Source organism: Fusarium verticillioides, chromosome 3, assembly GCF_000149555.1.
Source record: "Fusarium verticillioides 7600 chromosome 3, whole genome shotgun sequence".
NCBI classification, from domain to species: Eukaryota; Fungi; Ascomycota; class Sordariomycetes; order Hypocreales; family Nectriaceae; genus Fusarium; species Fusarium verticillioides.
Genome location: NC_031677.1, coordinates 1,944,182 through 1,956,841, shown reverse-complemented (window position 1 = coordinate 1,956,841; position 12,660 = coordinate 1,944,182). Strand labels below are relative to the sequence as shown.

At 50.3% G+C, this 12,660-nt stretch overlaps 2 protein-coding genes across 2 annotated transcripts; both read right to left on the bottom strand.

The window, feature by feature from the left end:
* Position 1: 1 nt before the first annotated feature.
* FVEG_08111 (hypothetical protein) lies at positions 2–2,206 on the bottom strand. The gene has a single exon (XM_018896934.1). The coding sequence runs from the start codon at positions 1,535–1,537 to the stop codon at positions 275–277; it is 1,263 nt and encodes a 420-aa protein (XP_018754474.1). The 5' UTR covers positions 1,538–2,206; the 3' UTR covers positions 2–274.
* Positions 2,207–3,876: 1,670 nt separating this feature from the next.
* On the bottom strand, positions 3,877–8,030 carry FVEG_08110 (transcriptional regulatory protein Pro-1). The gene is made up of 2 exons (XM_018896933.1): positions 6,639–8,030; positions 3,877–6,580 (listed from the first exon to the last, which is right to left on the bottom strand). The coding sequence occupies exons 1-2, from the start codon at positions 6,796–6,798 to the stop codon at positions 4,680–4,682; spliced, it is 2,061 nt and encodes a 686-aa protein (XP_018754473.1). The 5' UTR covers positions 6,799–8,030; the 3' UTR covers positions 3,877–4,679.
* Positions 8,031–12,660: the final 4,630 nt, after the last annotated feature.

Genomic DNA, 12,660 nt, shown 5'->3' with positions numbered 1-12,660 from the left:
GATCAAATATTCACATATCATTTCTTAAATAATATATCTATAACTCCTATCAAACATAAAACATTGCAATATTAAAACATAACAAGATTTGGGTCTTATTGAACTAGCCCAGGGTATAAACGACAGCTACTCCAGAATTTATGTCCACAACGCCCGAAATCAATTCTAGTGAGAGGATGTCACCCTGCACTGCAGATGGTGGTGAAGAGACGTTGCATTAGAGAGAGACGTGAATGGTGTAGCTCGGAAAGGAAATGGCGTGAGTCAGTGAGTTCTAGATTCTGGGAGTGGTTCCGGGGACGTAGGGCTTCCCTCGCCGCACGGCGCCAAGATCAGCTTCGTCCATCAGGTCGGTGAATGTTGTCGCTCTCGTCAGGGGGCGGGGTTTCACAATGGTGCTGGGGTCCGCGAAAACATTGATATTCTCGCTACTCGGCTCACGCTGAAGCTCAGGGGTACTTGGTCGACGACTACAGTACGACGAGCCCTTCATAGCGCGAATCGGGGGCAGCCGAACGTTTCCATGTCGAAGAGACTCTTCATTGTCGAGGGGACTGGGCTGGGCATTGGGTGAGGGATTGGGTGAGTCGAAGGGATTCGGAATAGAGATGCGAATCCGCGGAGGCGGAGCGTTGAGGCGTGTGCCAGCACTGGAAAGCTGGCGCGCAGGCACAATGCTAGAGCGTTGGGTTGAAGGGGTCTTGAGAATGAAGTCGGCTCGGTAAGAGTTGGGCTGGCTGATGGGTTCGGAAATGATGTTCCCGAACGAGGCATCGCTCGTAGATCGACGCCCATAACCGTAGATATGACTACCCTTTTCTGAGCCCTGCGCATCACGTTTGTTCTGACGACGGACGTAGAGGAAGATTACAACGGCGATTATCAGAAGAATGATACTGCCGCCAACGACACCGCCAACGATGGAGGTAGTGGCAGGCCCCGAGTTGTCGGACTTGGAGTCTCCGTCCTTGTCTGAGCTATTATCTGAGCCAACAGCTGCTGTGGGCTCAGCGCTCGTGGAGGGCGCGGCGCTGATGGAGATGGTCTCGATAGCCCCCGTAGCGGTAGTTATCGCACTGGGAACAGGCGTAGACGTCTCATTGGGAAGCTCAGCGCCTTCTGGGACATTGGTCTGATCCTTGTCGATCACACACTGCTCGTCTTCACACGAGTATCCAAAAGGACAGCACTTCTGTCCACATTTCTCGAGATCGAGGTTGAATACTATCGTCTTGACAGGGGCGTTGGGAAACTCTCTCTGGTCCTGGCCGCGGATATCGCAAGTGATGGGCTGGATGACATTGCAGGTCTGGCCGCTGGGACAGCAAACTGCTGTGGTCTTGCCAGCGAGAAGTCTGCAAGAGTTGCCCTTGGGGCAGCAAAAGTTGGCGATGTCGCTATTGCATGATGTCTGATCCGCATCGCATGTGTCTTGGCGGGCAAAGATAGTGTTGGCTGGAAGAGCGGAGGATGTTGAAGCGTAGAGGGCTGTGATAAGCAGAGCCCTCAGGGGTGTTGGGAGTCTTCCCAAAAGCATATTTGGCGTGTAGGTATTATGCGTGTAGTTGTTGGTTGTTGTCTTTAGTGTTAGTTACTAACGTCAAGCGTTGGTTCTGTTGGTTCGTTGTCGAAGGAATGTCTTGGGGTGAATGCGATATTGTATATGCAAGGAGTCAAGGGAAGATGATGTGCAGATAGAAGAGTTGGCAAGTCAGACACAGCCAGCGCGTATGACAAAGAGGAAAGGAATGAGTCAACTGAACAAGTGAATATATGATTTGTTTTTGTTTGTTCGACAGAACAGCGAAGGTGAAGAGACGGATCAGTAAATACAGGACGCACGCAGAACAAGAGAGGGAGAGGGGGGAAAGAGGGAGGACAAGGGTACTAGACAAAGACGGAGTATGGAGCCATGAGGTCACTGTCTTCTTTCCATCATGGACATGGTCTTCCCTCTTCCTTGCCGCCTTGTCCGCTGAGAGTCATCTCGACCCATTCGTGGACGATATTTCAGGCTCGACTGTCGCATCAGAGGCCATTGGGCGGTTGGCCAGAGATGATGAGAGCCAGTCACTGAGAGGGTCTAGGGCCTATCGCTTGACACGCCAGTAGACACTACGTAGGTGGTCGGTCTAGAACTGCTACATAGATATCCATGGGAGAATATAGAAATTGGTTTTGTTTGGCGATAACGTCGCCATGGTTGAGACAGACGAAAATGAAAATGCTGTGGTTGGCTGAGAGTCTCAGAAGATATTAAGCGCGCGGCGATGCATGTCGCGGATTGGTTCCTGTTGACCGGAGCCCAGTAAAAGTTTGGTTGTGGGGGGGCTCTGTCTCAGGCGCTGAAGACTGACGGCCAAGCGCTAAGGTTGGGCGCGTAGCCTTCTAACTTGGGCTCAGGCTGTAATGAGATCTAATGAGACGAGAAACTCCATGAGAGGTCACTGTTTGACGGCCAGTTTCTGGGCACAGAGTGGGTGAAGAAGTGTTGTGTTATTTAGTCTTCAACATGCTGTTTCTTGTCGTTGTGGGCTGCCTCTCTTTCGTTCTCGTCAGTGAAGTTGGTAAAATAGGTACCTAGGTACTCACTCCGCTGGCTTGTTCAGTGACGATAGATTCGTAGATAGATCGATCCCAGCAGGCGAACCCCGTCACAGGAACAAAGCACCCGACGGATATCTTGGTCTTCAGTGCGTCGTCCTCTGGTTCTTTGTCCCTGCTGTAACATGACTGCATGACTAACTGAACCCCTACACTACACACATTATCGTGATACAACCTAGTCTAAACCACCAAAGCTTTCTCTGTGTCCTATAATTACTGTACTATTCTTCTTCTATATCCGTACTGTATGCCATTTACCCGATCATCCCCTCTCTGACCGACCCCCTTGTATTCGCCAAAGTCATCCCTGGACTACTCTCGCACACAGAAATGCATCTCACAGAATTCAGATTCGCTTGGGCCTCGGGGAGAGGCAAAAAGTCCACGTCTTCTCCGCTGCGGTCAGTAAAGAAAAGAACCTTATGCCCTGGGCTACAGGGGGCGTGCAAGTCACTAGATCCAGTAATTTCCACGCACTGTCCAGAAGCCCTGAAGACCAAGGTAGGGAGGATAAGGTTGTCTTTCCTTTTCTGTCGCTGTTGAGAATACGTGTTTGCCTCTAATTTCCGTCTTGTAAATCAAATGCACTGCTATGCGATGCGATGCGATGCGATGCGCTGATGTGCTGGTGCCTCTCTGTATCCCTCGCTGTAGATGCACTGCGACTCGTACGGAGTAACGGCTTGATGCGGCATGCATTGGACATCCTCATTCATATACAGTGAGGCCTTAAGATAGATGGTCTATAGGACGAGGTACATAAGGAAAAGGTTCCCTCCCAAACATGCATTCTATGAATTGTCCTCGTACTGCATTTGCATGGCATGGCATGGCACGGCACTGCATTGCATGCGGCTTTCTTTCCATACATCCGCAACGGGTATAAGGCCTCATTTCCCCAGTGCGTGTGCCATAGTATAAACATTAGGTTCTCAGGCCATTGGAAAACTCCCTGTATCTAGATGCCTGCATACCGTAGCAGCACATATCTGCATCTCATCAATACCACCCCCACGGAGAACCTGCCTCTCCCCGGCTTTCATGGTGTGATGATGCTGACCTCGGCAGGGAATAAATAAGCACACAAGGAAAAAGAACCCATCGTATGCGGAATAATGTGCTGGCAGGTAAAGTAATCAGGCCGAGGTATTAATGCCCATCCATCCCAGTTGTGCCTCTCGGAGTTGTGATCCCTTTTCAGAGGCTTGTCGTCAATTATGTGGTGTGATTTACATGATCAGATAGATACTGTCATCTCACCTTCCGTGGTCGTTGCAGTGAGGGAATAAACAAGTGCGTGGTAATGTCACAATAAAGTGCTTTGTCCATTTGTCTGCCTTGTCTCAGCAAGGTCATAATGTCCTATCTGTATCCCGCTTCCTTTCTGGGAGCTAGCCCATAACCAGCTTCCCAGAGCCTCTCTTTTCATATCGTCATCCTTCACGGCGCATGTACTCCAGATCCTTCATTGCGCCGTTTCCCCCATACCATTGCCCGCTTGGTATCATAGTAAAGCAATAAACAATAGCGAGTGATCCCGAGTCTCGCGGTACTCAGCCGCTTCAATCCAATGAATTGACATCTAAAACGGCATCGTGTTGCCGCCCCATTTGTTCCTGCATATGGCCATGTATCCTCTGCCAAACGTCCTATGCATGCATGTCCCTAACGCCTCGTCCCCCTATCAAAATATGTCGAGTGTGGTGCATCCAAGTGTCGCTCTTTGTGCTCCCACATTCATCTCAAAACGCCTTGCGGCTTCCTCTAGTAACCCATCCCAGTAGGTATCATTGTATATGAAGTGAAACGAAAAAAAGAAAAAAGAAAAAGATAACTCTGCCCTTTCGGGACAGGGAGTAAGCGAATAACATACCCTCGTGTAGGACATGGAAGTCTCACTTCCAAGCCTGGTCCTCGACGGCTGGCAAATGCCTGCTTCGCCTGATGAGGTGGTCCTGGCCGCTCTCATGTTACTGAAAAGAAGGAAGGCTAGAGCAGAACTTGATGGTCTCACCCAGCACGGTCCTGCTACCCTTCAAAGGCCAGCCAAGAAGGTTTGCAAAGAGCAGTGCTCAGATCAACAAAAAGTCCCATCCCTTCGATTCCATGACATCCCGCCAGTGGATGTGCAGCTGGGCCGCCTCAGACGTCGTGGACCCGGGTGTGCTCACACCCGAGAGGCTATCATTCTGAACCCACACCTCGTGCAGGAGGGTGGCTACACGTCCCATGGTGCCAAATCTAGCCGAGTCGCCCAGCTGAGCCAGGCGATCCTCGAAGAATGCACGGAATGAGCTACCAGGAACACTGATGGAGCCGCCAATGAGGTAGACCCAAGCAAGGTTGCGGTCAAACCCATTGGGGCCCGAGGGAATGTGTTGAAGCACAGTAGTCAGCTTCTCAACCAAGCCCATAGGTGATGGCTGCCTAGGGTTGAATCCAGGAACCAGGCTGCAGAGGAAGATGCGAGCAGCAATGCGGAAAGCCATGGTCATGTTCTTGGAAAGCTGCTTCGGTGAAAGGCTGCCATTGGCATTGAAAGGCATCTTGGGGCCTGCATCACCCATCTCGGTCAAGCTGATCTGCTCTCCGAGGGCAGAGACATGCTGGCACAGTGTGAAGTCATCCATGCCATCCTTCTTAAGAGACTCGAGACAGGCGATCTCGGAAATGAGATACATGACTCGGTCATCACAGCCCATCAGCTCCCGCAAGCCAAGGCTAGGGTTGAGCTGAGAAAGATGTTTCTCGCGGTAAGTGTGAGCAAATGTTGGTGAGCGGCCCTTCATGGTGGCACCAAGAATGTCAATCCATGACGAGAGAGACATGTTGAAGGGGGTTTGCATTGAAGCCCGAGTAGGGTCAGAGACAATTCCGGGAAGGTCAAGCTTCTGCACCAAGCTGATGGCAGCCTGGAAGTGCTGGTGCCAAGGAATATCGAGAAGGCCATCGTCATAGCGGCCAACGACAGACTGGAAGAAAATGAGGCCCAGGGTTGCCTCGAGAATTTGTTGGTGGTTCTCATCCTTCTTGAGAGCCTCGCAAAGAGCCCAGATGGTGGCATAGCGATGGCGCATGATATCGTTGTCAATGTCATCGGTAGAGGTAGAGCCATTGATATGTGATTTGAGGTGTTGGGCAGCGACACTCAAGCAGCAGTGAAGGTAGGCACTGTTTGATTGAAGAGCAGGGAGGATCAGGTCTGAGCTGACTGAGCAATGTTGATTGGACTCGAGGATGGGAAAGATGGTTGGCAGAACGAATTGGATGAAGTGGTCTAGCAGGCGCTGGTCATTCTCATCCAACTCAATCTTGACTTGCCTCGACTCTGTAGAAGGGCCATGTGAAAAGTCGAAGAAATTGCAGTTGAGGGTCTCCTCTGAAAGGGATTCCTTGCGCTCTTGGAAGACCTGCTCGGCCCACTCGCCGTCGAGAGGGCCGTTGGGCAGAACAGTACCAGCTGGGGGAGGAGTGTGGTAAGTGCTGAAGGTGGAGATGTGTGATTCGCGAACTGTGGGCACATCGTTCACAAACATCTGCCGCTCCGTCTTGACATCGATCTCATAAGGCGAGTAGCTGCCAAACATGAACTCGGGGTGCATTGGCGCACCGAATCCATACTCGTTCCCGCTGGGAGGGCTGTTGAAGTTGAAAGCAGCTGGGAATTGAGAGTCAATGGAGGCGGATCTTGTACGGTCGAGAGGATCAGTGAAGGTGGCTGATGTGGGAAGAGAGTGTGTGAGGCCAGGAGGGGAGCTGGTGACAGAGTTCTGGATGTTGTGTGATGACTTCTCAGAGAGCTTCTTGCGCTTGATGATCATCTTGATGTCCTCTTTGTGTTTCCTTCGCATATCGTTGTTACTCCACCACATGGGCCGCTTGTACTCGCATTGCAAGCCGAGGTGCTTGCAGGCTGTGCACATGGGAGTTCCCTCGTCGCATTTCTTGCGTCGCAAACGGCAAGTATAGCAGCCTGTGAGATTCATGTTAGCTCACGACACTTCAGTGAGATGGCGTATAAGCGGGCGTACCAGTTCTTGAACGACGATGCATCTGCGTCTTTGTCTTTGGCTTGCCATTGCTGGCTTTGGAGGCCGGTTTGGCCTTTGAAGACTGTGATACAGTCATGTTGACGGTGCTTCCAGTTGCTCGCGACACGCCTTTGCGATGGTCGGGGGGCAGCATAGACATTTGTAGGCTGCGATGCTTGGTCCTTAGAGTATTGGCGTGGTAGGGGACCAGGAGGGGTGTGTGATCGACAAGGGGGGAGTGGTACTGTGTAATCAGGGACCAGATGCACACTGTACTCAGAACCCGGGCCTAGTCGAATGTGGAGTCGATCAAAGCGGGACGGGATGGAGAAATTGTCTTTGCTTGTATTTTTGCTTTAAACTGGGCTGAGGATCCAGAAGCGAAAGCCAAGAGGTTGGGCGTTGGGAAATGTGACCGGGGGATATCGAATCCGAAGTTGTCAAGTCCGTTTAAACAAGTCGAAAATTAAATTAGTGTTATTGTATCGGTCAGGATCAATATGGATCACTGAGCGAATTGTTTGATTTTGTGTGCAGTCGTGTAAGTGGCAGCCAGGCCAACGTGTCAGACTACAACGTATCGTTCGTTATTCCGTTTCGTTTCGAATCGAAATGTCCTTTTGGGAAATTGCGTAGTAATGATTGACTGGTTCGAAGCAAGTCCGGCTTGCTTGTAACTGGATATTGTAAAGATTGATGCGGGCAATAGAAAGGGCTTGAGGAGGGCGGTAAGAGAGGAAAGGGGATCAAGAGAACCTTGGGCGACACTTGGAATCTCTGAACATAACGAAGAAGAAAGAGGGCAAAATTCTTGGGCGGCTGCTGGAGGGCTAAATCCTTATATTTTGGCCGCTTCTCTCGTGGCCCTTCACACGTCGATTCGATGATGGCTTCCCATCGTCTTGTTTCTATTTTTGCATCATGCACGACGAGCATGCCATGGCACCAGAGGCAGCGACTGCGCTTAGAGAAGCCAATGGGGAGAGTCGGTCAAAAGATGGTCTCTCTGTGCCCATCGGAACTCCACTCTAGGAATAGATATGCACAAAGAGAATAAGGCGAGCAGGGGTTCAGTCGTCTAAAGGGGAAAGTCGCGCATGGTGTGCCCATCTGGTCATCTATGGTCATAGCTAGCAGCCACTCTGCTCGCATGAAGAGCTCATCAACGGGGGGGTTGGAGCCCGTTCGGATCTAGCTCCTCACGGGAGGATATGCGAGGCGGGCGAGCTTGGACTTTGACTTTTGGCTTCTGGTTTGAGGCCCTCCACTTGTTGGTTATCTAGTACTCAAGGTTCAATTGCTATCCATCCAAATGCCTGGGAAGGCTGAGATGCGGTTCGTGATGTTTACTTTCGCCTAGTAGAAGGAATGTCCAGAGTTCAGGCATGAGCTCGGCTTTCACGCAGTAGATCTGTGTGGTGATTAGTATGGGTTGCTTCTTCAGTATCTATTCCTATCCCAAGAAGCAGTAACACCCACCATCATCTTGATGCTGATACGGATAGAGAAGCTCACCGGGCTGTTGCGCCTGCATCTGCATATGCGCGAGTATGTACACCGGAAGAGGGGAAATGCCAAAAGGTCGCACAAGGATCCGACCGCTAGCTCACCTCCTCTATCAGGTCTCATAGCAGGGTCTTTCCATGCTCAACTAACAGAGAGTGTACTGTGCTGGTCTGAAAACTCTATTCGGTCGCATCTAAGATGGATTCATTAAACAGTAGCATCTAGTGCAGCCATGGTCAGTTGTGCAATTCACGATTTGCGAGTCATATTTCACGCTTCACGTCTTGAAACTCGGCTGAAGTGGACGATCGGACCAGAAACTTGTTGAGCTCTAGGACACAACGGAGATAGGCTGGTGGTAGGAGAGGAGCCCTGGCCAAGTACCTAGACGATTTTTGACGAATAGAACAGTCAAAGAGGCGGTCAACCTTCAGATTGGTCAAGCGGCGAAAGACCTCGTGCTTGCAGTCCTGCAAGTGGCTGTCCGCAGCCGGGTCGAGAAGCCAGAAGCCCCATGGATGGCCGCCAAAAACACCAGGTCTCCAGTTCTAAAGAATGCCGGTATGGTTGGGTGTTACGGGACAAGTGCATGTCTTGACCAGGGGTGGAAGACGGTGACGTCTAACAGCGCGGGGGTTGTTGAAAAATCCCATAACTGGAGGTCACGAGGGTCTAAAGGGCCTTGTGAGCGATAAAGAAACGAGTCAAGATGGGGTTATGGGTTCAGAGAGAGCATTGACATGTCTCTCTAGTTTAAGCCCAGGTAACCTCGAGCGTTGATCAGTCTGTGTCGAGACTTGAACAAATCTGCTCTGTAGTAAAAGTCAGTGAGACACAAGATATGATTGCTGCAACTGGGCGGCAACAACTCAGCTTAGCTCAGCTTGACGAACTGGGTACGTGAAGAATGGCGCTGAGCACTCATGGAACGCAAGACGCTATACATGGCTTCTGCTGTGTGCCGTAACAGTCCGGCATGTACCCGACCATTGCTCCAGTGGACATGACCTGGTATTGTCATGCTTTCCAGTGGCTGATCAGTGAAAGCTCTGCTCTGCCTGGCACCAGAGCTGGGTCAGGTCGCATTCTGCAGTGACTGGGAAGGAAAAAGATCGGTCTGGTGAGCAGGCCTGTCGTTGAGGAAGAGCGTTTCTGGTCCGTGATTCGACAGCCGAGGGTGACACGCGTGCATTAGCGCATTAGGGGACGGGACCAACCGATGAGGAGCTTCTGCCGCGGAGCAGGGGCAGGTGAGCGGTCTAGTCCGAAAGTGTGTTAGCACTGTTGATTGCCTACCCCGGCCTCAGATCTGGATTGGCCCCGAGCCGCAGGTGGCGCAACAGGGTAGCTCTGACGCTACAGCCAATGAGAGTGCAGAAACTGATGATCTCTGCCGCCATGCTCTTGCATCTACTCAGGGGCCCCTGGCTAGGTAGCTCGAGACCCTTACCTTGCACCAATGCACCTCGTGGTGATCAACAAAACACCGAGCCGAGCGGGGAAACTCAAGCTGGTCCTGGTGAGTTTATGATGTGATAAGCGGACCATGACGGGCAATAACGGGCGGCCTAAAATGGGTCATTTCATGTATGTATATGCTCTTTGACCGTTGGCTAATCACGAAAAAAAAAAGTTGCTGAGACGCAAATGAATGTCACTGCTCGATCCTGTTGTGGCAACACAAGATCAATCAATCTTATCTTGATAGCGTGCTTACCTATGTTTGTGGAGGAGGCTTTACATAGGTACTGTACCTGGGTGCAGTGCCGATGAAGAAGCAGAAACCAACAGTCAGATCACTAAAATCCCCCATCCAACAAGATGTACCTGTACCTAACTACATAGGTACCTTAAGGTAGGTAGTGCACACTGCATAGGGTCATCTCATCTGTAAATCTGCCAACCATATCGAAGCTCCTCTACACCATCAATACATAGATATGGGCATGCAAGACCAGACCAGACCATTTCAAGGTTGAGCTTGGATTATCCTTTGAACCTAGCAAGGTACATTAGCCTATCTTGACGGTTACTGAATCTGGAAATGACATCTTGCCATCCTCTGCTCCGGCTATCCTATCTTATCTCTCAACTTACACACTCAGTCTCACTCTCACTCTCTCATTTCAATCCCTTCAATACCATAGACCAGATTAAGTCAATGACAATATTCATTTGTGAGTAGACCCGATCCATCTGGCAATGCTTAGCTCTTCAGACCCCGGCCTAGCATTTAATATCTCATCACACTCTTTGGGCATTTCGTAAACAAATCCATCACACTATCATCTGTCAAGCCCATGAATTCCACTCCCGCTATGGTCTAGTCAAGTCATGGGTAGATAGCTCCCCCGCCAATGCGAGTCATTGCCAAATGCCTCCGCTCGTCGCAATTAAACACTACCGGCCGCCTCCGATTGTTCATCGTCTTCTCGTCTGTTCATCCCGTACGATCCCTGATCCCTGCAGCCTCACTCACGAGCAAACCGTTTCTGGTCTTCTCGCTGACACCATCGGGACAGGGCTCCGTCTAAGCCGGAGATTTTGGCCCTTTGGCTGAGTAACTATTTTATCTTTTTGGCCCCCTCTTTTCACCTTGGAATCTGGGCTAAATTCCATGCCTTGGCGCTTAAGCGTGTTTGGATCCGCAGTTGCAACACCGCAAGAGCGCTAACAGGCCCCATCACATCTCATCACATCCCAAACCTCACTTGCACGTCTATTTTTAATTTAACCCGCATTCTCTGGTTCATTTCAGCATAATTAGGCCATCATCAAGGTAGTAGAGTATGCGGCCAAAAAGACTATTGATATGGGCTAATTATGGAACAATTGCTCTTGACTAAACTTTCTTTCCCATGTCAATGCGCTTCCATCTTGTCTGCAACTCTGTTCAGCTCACTGACATCCTTGTTCACATTGACACGCAGAGTTTATGGATCCTACTTAGCTTACCCTAGTGCTTCTTGTTGATCTCTTCTTCTCTATGCTGAGTGCTGACTTTTCCTGAACTACACTGAAGGCCGACGGTTCCGCAAACTTCCTGGCAGCACATATGTAGCAGTTGTGTGATCTATCACGATGTTTTGGTAAATGAATATTTTGATCTGCGCTCGAGGTAGTATTCGTAAATTTAATGCAACTGGTCTTGATTGTAGTTTTACGTACTATAATATTGACCCTCTTTGCCTCTGTAGCCATCGAAATTACACTCTCGTTGGAGACACAGTATGGCAACATTACAACCTAGGCACCCTGTCAACCTAGGCCTCAACTTGCGGCCGATGGTTCAATAACTCGACACTCGCCCTCCATCAACGCATGATTCATAATCTCGATGAGACCAGGCCAAACTTTTGTCCGCCATCGACGGTCAAAGGGTGTACCATGTATTTTACCGTTTTAGACGGTCTAGCCCTGCGTGGCTGAGGAAGGTTTCTCATTTCTCATCTTATCAGCAAAATTGAGTTTGGTACCTCGAGTTGAATTGTGTTGGCCGCGTATCCCGACTCACACACCACCACGTTCGTTTGTGGGCCTTTCTATAGCCGTTGAAGGGTCCGCGGGGAGCTTCTTGGCCCTCGCGGGCCGGTCCAAACTCAGGCGGGAAGTTAATCGCATCCATATCTAGGGTCCTCGGCACTATGCTTGATACTGTGCTGTATTACCTCGTCTTCAAGGCCAGGCAAGGAAATTCCTGCGAAAGGGCGCCAGACAGGAAAAACAATGTTATGACAATGACATGATAGCCCGGAGCAAGTGAAGCTGAAGCTAGCATCGTAGATCGAGGCTCCAGCTGACCAGGGCCCTTGCTCCTGTCGAGGAAGCTGAGCCATTTCAATGCTCACAAAAGCGTCCATCAACAACAGTCAAGGATCATCAGATAAGCCTGTTAAACTAGCACAGCAAGGCTGTGGTACAGCACAGTGGAGTGTGCGCCGACTTGACTTTGTTTTGCTTTTCACACTCACATCATCACTTTGTCCCTCACTTTCCCCGCCCAAACCCATGACAATCTTCTGGTCCAAATGGAGAACCTGGTAAGTCCGAAGTGATTCGGCTTCTCGAACTGAACGTTCATTCGAAAGCTTCAGAAGCTCGACTACAATGCGACCGTGCTTTCAGCACCCACAGAACTCGAGGAGGTCGCATTAGTTTTGCATCATGTGAGATTCTGCAGAAGTGAGCTTTGAATCATCTATTGGTTAATAGATGATTCTCCAGATGTGTGTTGAAACCGTTGATGAGAGGGAAACAGAAGTGGAGAGTGGGAGCCGCTTCAGAGGGCTGTAAGGATTGGCTCGGGCAAGGATTAGAAGGGCACATGCACATTGACACTTCCAATGGCACTGTGATGTGATGCCGGGGGGTTGCATCACAAAATGAAAAACGAGAGCTCAGATGTGATATTCTGACTGCCGTCCTATACTGGGTCGAATTCTTGCTGAAGTTCTCTGCAGGCAATAATGACGGGACACCACGGCCTAGCTCATGGGAGTTGCCAATCCGTCGTTGA